At 38.9% G+C, this 16,446-nt stretch overlaps 1 protein-coding gene across 2 annotated transcripts in view; it reads left to right on the forward strand.

Moving 5' to 3' along the window:
• Bank1 (B cell scaffold protein with ankyrin repeats 1) overlaps positions 1–16,446 on the forward strand; it is a 284,609-nt gene that overhangs the window by 74,900 nt on the left and 193,263 nt on the right. For both annotated transcript variants that reach the window (XM_032896620.1, XM_032896619.1), the window contains 3 exons: positions 90–228; positions 5,938–6,077; positions 14,510–14,615. In XM_032896620.1, coding sequence (XP_032752511.1) covers positions 90–228; positions 5,938–6,077; positions 14,510–14,615 — 385 coding nt within the window. The remainder of the gene's footprint in view (positions 1–89; positions 229–5,937; positions 6,078–14,509; positions 14,616–16,446) is intronic.

Here is a 16,446-nt window from a genome sequence, read left to right on the forward strand (position 1 = left end):
AAAAGAGTTTGATCACTGGTGGGTGCGACAGGCACTTTGGTGAAGGACCACTCTTTGAAGTGCTTGATGTATTTATTGTATCTTTACAGAATCCTGGTGAGATATCCATTCTGTTGAAAGACGAACTAATTGGTGAAATTCTGGAAGTTGAATTTGCATCGACCAGCAAGCGCCTCAGAGCACGGCCCGCACGCTGGAGTAAGAGTGTCTGGCGTATGAAAGCTGCAGGTGAGAAATCTCGTGTTTTAATAAGAGTAAAACCTCTCCCTGAGTTCCCTTCCTGTGATTTATGATACATGGTTTCACTTCCCTGCAGAAACTGAGTCTGCTCTGCAGGTGCTTCCTGTGTTAATTCACACATGTTCAACGTTGTTATTATTAATCTGATTTGCAAAAGGGAGATTGTGTAAATCCTCCGAATTTCGTTTGTATACCATTTAGGGGAACAGCAGCCAGTAACATCAAACATTACTAAGTATGTCAGTGAGAAGACGTTGATATATAGTAGCTATTAAATATGGAGCTAAATTTATTTCCTTTATGTAGCGTGAGGATTCACATATATTTAATTTTATTAAAGAACTTTCTGTTTCCTTTTTTTCTGTCTTCAGTCCTAGCCTTGGAATATTCTTGGCTGTTTTATAAAGCCTAATTCTTTTTCAATATTTTCTCTTTTTTTAATTGGATATTTTTTTATTTATTTGCATTTCACATGTTATCCCCTTTCTTTGTTTCCCCTCTGCAAACCCCCTATCACATTCCCCATTACCCTGCTTCTATGAGGGTACATCAAGCCTTCACAGGATCAAGGGCCTCCCCTCCCATTGATGCCAGATAAGGTACCTTCAGCTCCTTCACCCCTTCCCCTAACTCCTCCACTGGGGCCCCTGTGATCAGTCCTATGGTTGGCTTTGAGCATCCCCATCTGTATTGGTCAGGATCTGGCAGAGCCTCTCAGGAGACATTCATATCAGACTCCTGTCAGCAAGCACTTTTTGGCATCATCCATAGTGACTGGGTTTGGTGGCTGCATATGGGATGGATCCTCAGGTGGGACATCACTGGATGGCCTTTCCTTCAGTCTCTATTCCAATATTTGTCCCTGTATTTCCTTTAGACAGGAGCAATTCTGTGTTAACATTTTGGAGATGGGTGGGTGGCCCCATCCCTCAACCGGGAGCCATGCCTAAACTCTGGATATGGTCTTGACAGGTTCTCCCTCCTCTTTGTGGGGTATTTCAGTTAATGTCATCCCTGTGGAGTCCTAGGAGGCACTTGCTTTCCTAGCATCTGGGACTTTCTGGTTGCTACTGCCACTTTCCCATCCCCCGTTGCTAGACACCTCTGTCCAATTCCATGACCCTCTGTACATCTCCCCCATCTCCTCCCATACCTGATTCTGCCCCTCTTTTTCCTCTCCCCCTCCTCTCCTCCTCCTAAGTCCCTCCCACCCACTACTACCCTTGATTATTTTGTTCCCCCTTCTAAGTAGACCTGAAGCATCCACTCTTTGGTTTTCCTTCCTCTTGAGCTTCATGTGGTCTGTGAGTTGTATCATGGTGCTTGAGAATAGAGACTTTTATGACTGAGTTACCTCACTCAGGATGATAACTTTCTAGATCTGTCCATTTGCCTGTGAATTTCATGAAGTCATTGTTTTTAATAGCTGAGTAGTACTCCATTGTGTAGATGTACCACATTTTTGGTATCCGTTCTATTGAAGGACATCTGGGTTGCTTCCAGCTTCTGGCTATTATAAATAAGGCTGCTATGAACATAGTGGAGCACGTGTCCTTGTTATATGTTAGAGCATCTTTTGGGTGTCTGCCCAGGACCACTTCTACATTATTCTTCTCATCCTATTCTATCTCATTTGTGAAGCTAATCATTTGATTATTCATTTTTCCTTGCTCCATACTAAACTGTGTTAGACTCTAAATTTAAGACAGACTAAGCATATTTCCTCATAATACAATCTGCTTGTCCTGAAACAAAAATTAGCTTATCAATTCTGGAAAGTTTTTACATAAATGTAAGAATGTTTTGTGCTGGAGAAATGGTTGCACAGTTAAGAGTACATACTGCTCTTACAGAAACCCAAGGTTGATTCCCACTACCTACAGTTGTAAGATGAGCTTCTCACAACTTTCTATATTTCTAGCTCCTGGGGATTTGACGCTCACTCTGGTTTCCACCGGCACCTATTTTCACATACATATACCCATACATAGATATACATAAAAAATTAAAAATAGTGAAAATAAATATTTTTAAATGTAAGACTACTTATTTTATGGCATTTTTTAAATTGAGCACACAATTATCATGTAAAACTTCAGAAATATGAACTTTATAAATATCTTATATAAAACTGTGTTTACTCTTACGGATATGGAAATATAAAATACTCATAATTGCAAAATATGCAAATTAAATAAATTAAGTAAGAAGCTGGGGATTATTCACTGTATTTATATTTCTAAGCAAGTATTGTTTATTAAATTTCTCTGTGGATCTCTCACCCAGCTGGCAGTGAAGTTGAGTTCTCAGAAGCAGAGTCTTTATTCCAGTAATTTACAAACATTCAGACATAGTTTCCTATTATAGAGAAACACGTAGAAATGTGGAGGGAAGATTCTCTCTCTCTCTCTCTCTCTCTCTCTCTCTCTCTCTCTCCCTCCTTTTATTTTCTTCTTCCTAGCCCCTACTACCCTTGTCAGGTTTTTAAATGACTAAGTGAATGGCAATTTCTAAGTAATTAGTACTAAGGATCAAAGTAAATGTAGTTAAAATAAATCAATACAGAAATGTCAATATCGCAAATTAAGAAGCACTTAAATAATATTTCCCAAATATCGGATCAAGTTGTCCAATAAAAGTAGTCAAATTACCTAAGATTTGTGCTTGGTATACTCAATGCCCAGAGTAGTGGAAGGAATAAAATACAGCAAAGTTTCTGAAACAATCAGAAGAAAACATTTTTCAAACATCTTAACACTAAGACTAAACTTTCATAAGATACTTTAAAGAATAAGAAAGAAATATAATAATAGACAAGTAGAATTTTATTAAAATAAAAATTAAGACAAACAAAAAACCCAAAACACACACACACACACACACACACACACACACACACACATACACGCAAAAGAAAAACCTACAGCACAGCAAAGGAAATGATTGACAGAGTTAAGAGACAGCCAACGAATGGGAGAAAGTATTTACGAACTCTTTGATAAGAGATTAATACCCAGAAAATATATGAAATTCAATGCCAGCAGAGTAGTCCTATTATTTCATGTGTGTGCATGTGTGTGTGTGTGTATTTGTGTGTTTTGCTGTTTTTTTAATTTGGTTTGCTTGTTTTTTTCCTTCCTTGCTTGTTTGTTTCCTAAAGAGAGAGAGAGTTGGATAGATGAGGAGGAAGGAGAGAGATGGGAGGAGGTGGGAAGGAGCAAAGCGTGATCCGAGTATCATGTGTAAATTTTCAGTTACAAAAGAATAGGAAATCATATACATAGACACGTAAAAGACGTGACCAACACATATGACGTAAAATGCTCAAGATCCCTAATCATCAGGGGATAAAAGGACAACCAGGAGGGCTGACCACCTCACTACATCAGAATGGCTATTATCAAAGGACGCAAAGTTACAAGCCCCAGAGAGGATGGGGGAAGAGAATCTCTAACCTGCTGCTGAGAATGGAACAATGCAACATTATGGAAAGAAGTTGAATATACCATTACCATCTGACTCCATAGGTCCAATCAGGGGTATACCCCGAGGGAAAAAAATCATCTTATGAATGAGGACCCTGCACTGTCATGTTGATTGCAAGAATTGTCCACAGTAGCCATGGAATGAAATTCCCGTCCATACTCATTAATAGAGAAATAAATAAAACAATATTTGTACTTTATGTGCACTTGTATGAATATTATTCAACCATATCAAAGATGAAGTCATATACTTATAACAAGTTGAAGGAAAATAAAAAACACTAAGGGGAAACAAGCCATTTAGAGAAAGACAGATATCACTAAGTGTCACTCACTTGTGGAACTTGAACTGGAGCTTAATCTTAGAAACTGAATCTGTAATTTTTGAAATTTTGAATTTTTTATAAGAGATAACACTGGTGCCACATGTTTTTTCAGCTGGTAACAATGCAAGAAAAATCCAATACCATATTCAGTAATGCTCAGATGGAAGGAAATTCTTAGACTCCTTTCTTTCCCTTTGACCTATTTCACCATTGCCGTCAGTTTTTCACCTGAGAGAATGCATCTGGTTAGGGGCCTACCCACCCTATCAGCTCAATAATTTGATGTTTCTCTAATCACTTGATTTCCCCAGGGACCTAATTTTTCCTATGGCTAAAGCAACTTGAAATTACTATAGTTTCAGCTTAGAGCTAAGTCTTAAGAATATGGTAAAGTTTTCAACTAGAAATATTAACTAATTTCTATGCAGAAGAAACAAAGTGCAGATACCAGCAACATCACAACGAAATAAACCTAACAGCAGGGGGGCACTAATTAAAAGTTGAAAGAAATATGTAATGCATGAACAAAAGCATTGAATTTTTATTAATTATGAAATTGTGCTCTAGATAATATAAATTATATCTTCATATCTCATGCAAAGAGTAGTGTTGGGAGACCTTGCTTACTGTGCTGAACTTTTATGGGAAAGAAACAATTGATCAGTAAATTTATGTTCAGTGTGTGATTTCTAGGTATTATTTTTCTGGAAAAGAATTTTAAAATGTTTTTATCTGAAACCATACATTAAGCTGAAGCCAGTTACATAGTCTATTGAAACCAATTTTATTCAGTTCTAGCAACACCAACTTCCTCTCAACCACACACTCCCCACATTAGCTCAGAACATGCATGTTATAACGTTGACTCTCTGATGTTATTTCTCTCATTCTCGTTGGATGTCTATTTGGGGGGAAAACTGTGATACATTCTGGTGCATAACATTTTATAAAACAAGTAAAACAAGTAAAATGTCTCTTCAAGAATGAGAAGATGGAAATTTTAGTTTATTGATCTTGTTTGGTTTCAGATTTCTTTTCTTCCATTTACCTGAGCTAAATAACTAGAGGTGTGTTTATTTCTTCATGAGGTGACTTGTGAAGAATGTTTAAGAAAGTTAAGGATTCATGGCTCAGAATGCTGGTCTTTTCATGAGACTTCTTCTGAACTCCAGAGTTTGCATGACATTTCCAGGAGAATTTGAATAATCTCTCAATGACAGAGTAAAAGCTGTTCAAATTTATCCTTTGAGTAGATCCAAAGGCAAACTTTGCTTAAACTTGTTACACTAAAACATTATTTTTAAATTAAAATAATTGTTTATTTTTTATTTTTTAATGAAAGGCCCCAGGTTTTTAATGTAATTTTAATTCTGTTGGTATATTACAATAGAATCCAAAGTACAGTTTGTCAGTCATTTGAACAACTTGTTTACAGAAAGGGTTTAGACGGACAGGTGGATGACTTGGATGGATGGATGGATGGATGGATGGATGGATGGATGGATGGATGGATGGGTGGATGGATGGGTGGATGGATGGATGGGTGGATGGATGGGTGGATGGGTGGGTGGGGGGGTGGGTGGGTGGGTGGGTGGATGGGTGGGGGGGGGGGTGGGGGGGTGGGGGGGGGGGAGGAGGGGAGGGAGGGAGGGAGGGAGGGAGGAGGGATAACCCAGGGAATCCTGAAGATTCTGGATACATTTGCCTTCCCCGGGATCTCTCATTCTAATCAGTTGCTACATTTTCTGAAATTTCAATCAACCTTACCTCAACATAAATTTCTAGAAACATTCATGTAATTAATTGTATTTCTTCTTCCTAAAATTGAAACAAACACCCTGATATGCATTATACTCTGCTATTAACTCTTTCTTGTGTTTTGTAAGATTTTCCAGCTGGTTCGGTCACTGTCAATATCTATTGTGATGGAATGATCAAGGCCACGACAGAGATCAAATACTGTTCAGCAGCAAAAGCAACAGAAAGTCCATTTAGAGTGTCAGACCCAGACAAGAGTTTGTGCCAGGTAAGATGATCTGTCTAGAAGCTAACCAAGCCCATGCTAGAGGGCTGATGCGGGGAGAGAGGCGTCTTGATTTGGTGCATGGTTTAGACGAATGTGAATGGATGGATGATCCACATGAAGGGAGGAAGCCACCCTCTGAGGCGCAGAGATACAGACCCATTACTTTGCTTCAGTCAAGTCACTCCTGATAATGCCAGCCAGAGACAGCTTGTTCATTACAACGTGGCTATCGGGACAGGTTCTATTTAAAGTGATTACAGAGCAGATAGATAAGAGAAGAGAGATAATCAAAGAGCACCATTGAGAAATGAATTTCTTTACATAGATGGGAACAGCACAAAACAGAAGAAAATCAGACTGTGGATCTGATGCTTTAAGACTCTGTCAGATGACCCCAGCTACCGCCAAACAGGGAGAACTTGGAAGGAATCTTGCATCTGCATTCACGTGGACATTTTTAGATTGTTCTGACTTTCATTCCTTACTGTTACCTGATAGTCAAAATTATTGAATCATCCATGTTCATTAAGAATTCTAGATAGGTCAGGCGGTTGGAGCACACTCAGGAGGTAGAGACAGGCTGATCTCCATGAGTTCAGAGGATAGCCTGGTCTACCGAGCAAGTTCCAGGACAGCCAAGGCCACACAGGAAAAAAAATAAGAAACAAGCAATCAGATAAATTGTGGCACGAGGAAGAGTCCCCAGATCTTTCCTCTCACGTGACAAAATGTTGCTCAGAGATGGGGATTTCATGATGGGTGACCCATGTTTGGTATGTTTTCTTGTGTAGGATATAGGAAAGAATCTTAAAGATTTTTCGGAAAGCTTAAGGTATTAGTTCGGTTTCTGCATATTTAAAAAAAACTTTTAATAGGAAGAAATTGGGCTTAATATGAAAATATATCACATACATTTGTTCCAAGGAGTTTCAAAATGAAATAAATATTTTAATGTGAAATAGAAATTTTATAAGATTTGATGCTATAAGGGAAGTAGGAAAGTGTGGGGATCATTGTTCTTTCTGTTTGTTTAGTTGGTTGGTTAGTTTTCTTTCTTTATCCTTGTCAGTTCGAATTATAAACATGGCTTAATTGTCTGGTTGGGAGAGCAGGTCAGGAGGGAGTAGAAGAGAAGGGAGATTTGGTTCAGTCAAACAGTGTGATCTTCGCATTTGCCATGACAAGCCCTTTGAAATCTGTAGCAAAACTGTCCAGGACAGTGATGTCGACAGACTGGCAAGAGCCTTTTGTGATTGACAGGGGAGGCTTGACTTACTTTGTGCCACACTTTCTTCTTCAGCATTCTTCTCTGTGAGTGGTACATTTTAGGACAATGGAAAAGCCAAATGTCTTAGGAGAGAATGGAGAGTGAAATGCCATTTGTCAGACTGGAAAGTCTGGAGACGTTTGACAAGTCGTCTATATTGCAGTAGCAAAACAAGGGCAAACATAATAGCTTGAAGTCCAGATTACTTCATTTTCTTGTGTCAAGTCTACCTTACCTTGTCTTGTATTAAAAATTCTATTCATAACTAAAACTTAATAAAGGGAATAGAAAGTATTCTCTGTCTATGGTTGGTGCAGAAGTAGTTTCCAAATATATGACTGTAGCACTGGGTTTAATGCCAAGGGGCAGTTAGTACATAGTGAAAATTTCATGTAGGACTTCCGGACATAGTTTTTTTAGGATAAAATAATGTGCAGGTTATGATTTCTACTGTAGCTTGAAGTAAATGTGCAGATTTTAGGAATCTAGAAAAAGCGCTAATTTATTTTGACCCCATGTCTGAAATGGGAGGTGAGAAAAGACTGCGGCTATGCTATAATTTTTCCATCCCCAAGGCCCAGGAGCCTATACAGGGAAGACAGACTGGATAGCAGTCTTGCTATCAGGATCAGCATGCACACTGAGTCTCCAAAGTCAGAGCTAGTCTAGCCTGTGGACAGCAAACTTCCCACTGGCAAAGAGAGACATTAGAGTTAAGGTTAATGTACCTGAATGGGGATACATGTGAGGATTTTGCTACTGACCTGACCTCAGGGCCTAGGGATTATTGGGGGATTAAGGGAAGCACAGTGGGCTCTTTCTTGGCAAGTACACTGGGCCCTAGGCCAACCCGAATGTTCTATCATAGGCTGGAATGAGTAGCCTTGCTTTAGTTCCACACCCTAGAGCATAGATTGCATGTGGACTGGGGTTCCTCTAAATCTGCACACATTATCTGTAAACTCACCATAAGGAAGATCCTATATTTGACAGAGGAAGAACTACAGAAATATTTCCTTGGTGTGTTTTAAGGTCAGTCATGTACAAATTACTCTTGTGAGTTCAGCTAGAACACTACAGTGATTATTTCCTTTTTATGACACTAAATCCAATAATTTGTATACTTTGCAAATGGCCCATTGAATACCTCTATTCAAAACGCAACACACATTGTAATCATACTCACCATAATTATTGTTTATTTGTAAGAAAATGTGCAGCAAGTTATGAGTTTGTCAACACCCTGCCTGCATGGCTGAAATGGCAGACTGTAAAATCTGCTGTGAAGTCCTCAAACGGTTCAAGGGCAGATATGGTTTCAGTAAGTCTGATATTACTGACAGGATTCTTCTATAGCTACATAAATGCTGTTGGGCATGTAATAGTCTAAACCCAGTGTGAGTTTGAGGAAAGAGTAATTAATGAGAAATCTGTGCATTTTGTTCCTCAGTTTTCCCAGAACTCACAACAAGAGACTTTACATGGTATTTAAAAGCTATTGAACAACAGGGCAACATGATCATTCTATGAGTTTTAATAAAGAATTAATGGAAGAACTAATTTTGTTTTGTTTTAGCGATGTCCATTAAGGTTTAGAACACTTTAACTCAATTAACTTAACGATCTATTTCTTCATCATTCCCTTTTTTTCCCGGAATGGTAAACTCTAAAATCCCAATCCTAATAAAGTCTCGATCCATAGTGCCATACTTAAAACAGACAGCTCTTCCTGTGAAAAAATATCTAAACTTTGTTTTTGTGGGGGGCGGGGCTAATTAAGATTCAAATACTGGAGTTAGAAATACTGCAATTTCTCTTTCACCAAGATAATTAAAACCTGTGAGACTTTCATCCTATTTACACAAGTGTCTTGGGGACAGCAAAATGTATCTTTTTTCAAGAAATGACTATAGTGAAACTAGGTCAAATACTAAAAACATATAGTAATTCTTAGTCATCTTGTTCTTTAAAAGAACTTTATATTATTGGATGCCCCCTTATGAGGACAGATTTTGTTCTAAGACCCCGCTTTTCTCTCTCCCCTTCTTCTCAGCTGCCAAGGGGAGTCACTCTCCTCTGTCCTACACTTCTTGCCCAGTGACTCTGCCTTGGTACAGGCCTAAGAATGGTAATGCCAGCTGACCATGAACTGAAACCCCTGAAAATATGATCCAGCATCAATGTTTCCCCACTTGTCATAGCTCTCAAGCATTTTGTTTCAGTGATGGAGGCCTCCCCAACAGTAAAGTCAGCGGGGTTGGAATGAGGAAAGGTACTGGCTTGGGAACCTAACACTGTACAAGTGTGCCCAGTGTGTTCTCACACTATTAATGTCCTTAAGGGGGATTTCTTCACCCAGTTAAACTTGTGCTCAGAATAGTTTCTTTTGAAGATTCTCTTCTGGGAACCCCTTCTCTTTCTAGTAATTTTCTAAAATTTCCACTAGGCCCTTATATCCGTCTCAAAATGTTGGAGCCAACCTTCCAATGTTCACCAGCCCCTTTTGATGCAACGTGCAAATGCAGGGAGGGGCAATGGTGCTAGCTGGAGTGCACATTAGCAGCCGACTTTATGTTCTCAAAGGACAGGAATATTCAACCTCATTTCTATGCCTGTGATAAAGGCTCTCCAACCTTTTCCAGAACCATCTCTTATCAGTGCATCCCTCCATGTTTCTTCAGTACATCATTGTTCACCTTAGTATTCTTTTGAGGCTGCTATGTGCTCATATCATGCAAAAATATATTACAGCACTGTTCTTCCTGCCCCCCAACACACTTGGTAAAAAGATGGACTATGTTTTTTTCATCTTCATAAAGCCACCATCTTTCCCACAGTTACTTCCTTTTGTCTGGGTCACAGCTAGCATTTTATTACTTCAGAACATGAGGAGAACTCACTGACACCTTCTTTTCTAATATTATTTGAATAACTTAGTGAAACTCTGTCAACCCAGTATGCAAAGGAGATAGTGAGAGAAGTGAAAGCACCCCCTAAAAATACTTTGTGGTTCATATAGAGAATAACCCACAGTTCTCCAATAATCTCCAGCTCTCAGAAGTGTGTTAGACCAGGCGATGAGGAACTGTGTTCTAATTCTTCGTCATGTTTCACTATTGCAAGGGACCACAAGTTAGTGCACTTTGCCATTGACTGAGCAACTCCAGAGATCGGGGTTGATCGTGAGTGTAAGCTGTAAATCCTTATTAAAATGACAACCACTTAGTTTGCGAGAGCTGGGTTTCTTTCACGCAAAAGGACTTTTTTGGGTGTCTAATGAGGAATCTAGAATACTTACTTTCTGTGGTTTCTTCAGACTCAAATAATCTATAAGTTTATGTTCAAAGGTGCTGCGTTCAGTTGCTGCATTATAACAATTCTCCTCCCGAGTGATTTGACTTGCAGATATGTGGAGGTTTTCCATGTCTTCTTTTTAAATTAAAAGTTAATAATTACACACATTGACTGGCATGATGTGGTATTCTAGCATGTTCGGTGCGTACTGATAAGATGCGGGTGATGAATATTCTCTCCTCCGGATCATTTCTCGTCTGCACACTACTGACTCCTCTCCTCCTGTCCTTGAGAGTACGGAGTAGGTTATGCCTAGCTGTGGCCACTGCACTGCGTTCTGATTTTAGAACTTACCTCTGCAGGGAATGTTTTTGTGTACTCAGCCTCCTATGGCTGCCACCTTCACACTTCCCATTCCTCTGGTAGTCACTGTCCCGAGTTCATCTTGAGCTCTTCTACCATCTACAGATGAAAGAAAGGGCAGAGTTTGCCAAGTTGATGAGCTCCAGATTCAGTGAGAGACCCTTTCTGAAGAAGATGGGTGGGTGGTGCTCAATGGAGCAAGGAAACCAGTGTTGAACCCTGGCTTCCATGTGCACACAGCCATATTAGGTACAAATGTACTCAACTTATATGCATAAAGAATGTTTAATAAGAGCAATATAGCTTTACAGATACTGACCCTATTTTTCTGCATAAGTTAATCTCACTCCTCTTTTTCCTCTACCTATCAGGTATAATGCTATTTTGTTTCTCAAACTAGTTTCTGTAGTCTGCCACAGGGCCTTTGCACATCTCTTTTACACAATCTTCTCTTTTCCCTCACTGACCTCACTTAGTTCATTATAACTCGCCCAGAACATTTTAATTCCAGTGTGTTTTGTTTAGTGACATTCTCCTGTGATATCCCAATGTATCTCTTCATAATACCGATGAATTCTAACTTGATGTACACCTAGATGTACACTATTTCTCAAATTAATGTCTGTCATTACATTCAAGGTCCTGAAGCACAAAATTCCCTATTTGTGTTTCTGTTTCATCATCAGAAGCACAGATACTGGTTCTCTGATCCTAGGCATGCGATTGCTTGATATGGAAGGTCAGTGAACGGTACACACTCAGTCTCAAATCACCAAATAATTAGAGCTCTGTGTTCCAACAGCCATTATATATAACGCAGGCACAGACTTCTTGGGAGTTAGTGGAGCATAGCTGAAATATTAATGCGTCTGATAGAAGCAGAAACTGAAAGGACATCGGAGGAATATGGTCAAAGATAATGACTGTAAGAATGGTAGTAATGAGTCCAATGCTGCTACACAATTGGAAAATGGTTCTCCAAACAAGCCGAAAGAAAAACACCAAAACTCCTTTAGGAAGGAACCATGCCATCCTTTTATAAGATATTTTCAAAAGATACTCCTTTGAATATGTTAGTGTTATAGTTGTTTAAAGTCTTGTCTTGTGATGCATACGTAGCAATAAGTTGTTACAAATTATTGGTAATAGATACGGGTGAGCTAGTCCCTGTCTCTTTAGGCTTTTGTTTAGAATTATGATAAAATGGTCTCTAGATTCTAGTCTGCTTTCTCGTGACTATCATTAATTATATTATGATACAACATTCTTAGCCAACCAAATATTATAGTTTCTTCTCTGCAGCCAGCAAATAGTCATATGTCTAAGTAAAACTCAATGGCATGGTGTATCCATGACAGCCAGATGCAAATTTAGAAGAATTCATATCAGCTGGCCATGCTTTCCTGGCACTCTCTGTTCTATTGATTGTCTGAAAGGCCAACATAGGAGCAATAGACAATCAATAGATCACAGGAGCATCATCAACTGAAAGACAATGGAAAGCAGTTAATCCTCCAAGCACAAGCCTAGATCCTTAGTCCCAGGGAGATATGCATTAACCCTGATCTGCAGTTGCTGGTTTCCTAAGTTTAAAAGGCACAGGTCTCTGCACTGTTTAAGCCATTGTCCATTTACATCTCTGTATTATAGTAGCAAAACTTACATTCCAAATACCTTAAAAGCTATGTGTTTTCAGTTTATATATTTTGAAGTGAAAGCAGATTGATGACGCACTTGTTCAAGCAGAGAAAAGCCACCATGAGAAACTCCAACAGAGGGCTGTTCTGTCTGCCTTAGGGTGACTCCACTTCATTGATGTCTAAGAGCTCCATCAAAGAGTGTGGAGAAAAACATATAATAGTTACTGGATATTTCACACAGTTACTCACTAGTGTTGACGTATGATGTATCAGTAATATGTTTCTTAGACTCAGAAATCAGACCTGGATAAATTAGATTTCAAAACATATTTTTCCTGTCATATTATTTGAAGTCAGTTAAGGGAGGATTCTACACATCTAGTTGGCAACACATACAAAATTTGAAATAAATCTTTAGTTGCCTTGAACTTTAATAATTATTTTAGTATTCATGGTTCCAATGCTAAGAAATGGCTCATTCAAAAGTTAAAAAATTAAGTTGACTGAGAGTATATTGTCTTTACTGAAAACCTATCTATTTAAATAATGCTTTTTAAATTAACTTAATAACTTCTTGGGGGTGGAGAAAGAAAGAGAGACAGAGAGAGAGAGAGAGAGAGAGAGAGAGAGAGAGAGAGAGACACAGAGACAGAGAGAGAAAGAGAGAGAGAGAGAGAGAGAGAGAGAGAGAGAGAGAGAGAGAGACTGAGACATTGCCTAACTGTTTAAAGTAGTGGTTCTCAACCTTCCTAAGGCTGGGACCCTTTAATACAGTTCCTCGTGTTGTGGTTCCCTCCTCTCTGTGTCAAGCTGACCCAAAGTGGCTAGCACAGGACGTAATATTCATGCCCCATTTGGGACTGAGAAGTTCCCAGTCTGTTATGCTCTGTACACTGACCAGTGGAGAGTCTCCACGTTAATTACCATCTACTGCAATAAGAAGCTCCTTTGATGAAGACTGGGATGCACTGTTCCACAAGACAGGTTCTAACCCATCTTATCACTAAATGTAGTTGTGTGAGAGTTTTAGACATGAAATATATGAAGGCAGATCTGGAGCTCTTGCTTTCCTGAATACAAGTGAGTCAGTGTGGTATGGTGGATAGTACCCATCAACACCCTAAGTTACCCATTATCCCACTTGTCTCCCCCTTTCTATATTCACATGAGTGGCTTCTTGGCTGAAAAAAATGATAATCCATCCTGCAACAACTGTTAACTGCCACTAATCTATCATGGAGAAGTGGGACCTCATGGACCCCTTCCCCATCCAGGATGAGATGTTGACTTGGTCCATCTTATGCAGATCCCCACAGCTGCAATGGCTTCCTGAGGGCAACAGTCGTGACGTATCCAGAAAGCATCTTTTGGCTGCCTATCTTCCAGGCTTCTGCCTCTTACTCTGTGGTGTTTCCTGAGCCTTGGACTGGGCATACAGCTGTTTCCCTTAGGGCCCAGCTTTCTACCGTCCCTTTTTCTCAATACTTTGGCCAGTTATGGGTCTCTGTACTAACTGTTCCCCACAGCACCAAGAGGCGCCACTCACGGAGGTCAGCTGCATCACTAATCTATGGTTCTAAATAGAAGAGAATAGACTTGGAATCATCATGCTACCAACTCCCAAACTCTCTAATCTTGGGGAGATGCCAATTTTTCCATTGTCTTTTTTTCCTGTTCTTGTGTATGTATATGGTAGGATATGATCACATATGCTGTCCAATATGTCCCATTCCTAACATCATGTCTTTCTTGTTTATAACCCATTAAGTCTAGTTAGCACTACCCCTATGTGCATTCGTGAAGGGCCATTCACTGGAACATGGGCATCCTACTGGCTAATTTTAAATTTCCTTTTCTTTTGAAAACAGAAAAGCATCGAAGAGCTTGATAATGCTCTTGCATTTGTATTCAAGCATGAGATTCCATATTATGAATTCAAACATCTCCAAACTGAAACTTACCTTCAAAAAGAACGTGAGTATTTTTCAAGGCTTTTATTTAATTATATTCTAATCTCTTCAACCACTTAAGAAATGATACAGCCAAGAAGCACCTTTAGTTTCCTATAACTCCTTACTCTTGAGGGACATACTAAAGTAGAACAAAATTTAAATGTCTTATTAGTATATAGTTACATATGCACAGTCATGCACATTCATGCATGTGCGATGTCTATATGTGAATGTAAACATGAGTACACAAGCAGGAGGGAGAAGACAACTTTGAGCAGTTAGGTCTCACCATCTTCCTTTACAGAGGGGATTGAACTCATCAGGAGGTTTGCCTTGGAAACTCTTTATCTGCTGATCTATTGTGTCAACCCCAATAGTTCAAACATTTATGGTTCCCTGTACTTATCACATGTTCAACAACTGTGTGTAGTTCCTAAAACTAGTAGTCTTACCTCGCGATCTTTATCCTAAGGATATTTTTAAGTAAGGACATATGTAATGAATTTTATTTATCACCTCATTGTTTATAATTGCCCAAAACTGAAATAACTTAATATTCCAAGGTCAATGGTTATATACATTTTGATGCTTTTACCTGATGTTTGTAGGGGTTATGTGTGAATTGTAAGATTTAGGTAATTGTGGGGTTTTTTTATTTCACAGAATGGGAGTTTCCTTGTTTAAAAACATTTCTAAATCTTATTTATGCATGAGTATGGGTACGATGTGTGGAAATCAGATGACAACTTGTGGATGTCAATTTTCTTCTCCTCTATTGGATCTCAAGAAAGGCACTGAGGTTTTGAGGCTCACTGATGAGTGACACTAGTTTCTGAGCCATCACACTGGCCTCTGAATGAACATATTTTCTATAATTATTAGTTATCGTTTGTATGATACAAAATATAAAAATATAAAGAAGATATATAAGAGCTACCTATTAAAGTTATATAGTCAAATACTACTGTGTCTTTATAGTCTATTTTAGAAACACGTTTGTTCCCACTTAGTGTAATGAAAGAATGTTTCTAAGTCACTTGCTACCCAACATCTGTAAACACTGAGATAGATGCAGTGGTGACTGAGATAGGCACCGAGCTAAGCAATAGGAAAAGTCTACTATTTGCACGTTAACGTGTGAAGGTTAAGACATTTTCTGGCTGATGTCTATGCTCCTTAAGCAGATTTAGTATGAGCTATTCAGGCTTCAAGGCTGCAGAAAGGAAGAATCCCAGCTGATTGTGAGGCAGCTAAATGTGTGAATGGCTGAATAATCATGGGGGTCTATTACGTGGGAGCACCAGACACATGCAGTCTTTCAAAAAGTTAGAGTAGTGAAAAAGATTAATTATGTAATTCACTTATAAAATAAGGTACTGAATTAGGGCAGAAAAGGAATAATATAGCCTGATTTTTTTTATTCATGATACTTACAATTTCATCAAGGAAACAAGATAATATGCAGGCGATAATCTAAACACGGTGAGCACACTTTCTGGCCTATGGAGTTATCAGAAAAAATGTACATTGATTTTCATTGTCTGCTTCAGAGATAGGACTTTAGGCAACAAACGATGAGTTCCAGTAATGGGGGAGAAAGGAAAAAGAATTCTAGCTGAGGTATGAAGCACAGGTATGGAGATGGAACTGGGGTGCAGTTTTTATAAACTCTTTCAGCATTATACGTTTAAATTTATGAAATCGGAGTTGGAGAGTTGGGGAAGATGGAATGGCTTAGGTCATTCATTCCGTAGGAGAATTCTGAACAACTTTAAAAGAATGAGAATTTTTGAGGGCATGTGTGTGAGGTCACGTGTATTCAAGTTTGAATCTGGAAGATTCTTCAGACATCC

The sequence above is a fragment of the Rattus rattus genome, chromosome 3 (genome assembly GCF_011064425.1).
Source record: "Rattus rattus isolate New Zealand chromosome 3, Rrattus_CSIRO_v1, whole genome shotgun sequence".
Lineage (NCBI taxonomy): Eukaryota > Metazoa > Chordata > Mammalia > Rodentia > Muridae > Rattus > Rattus rattus.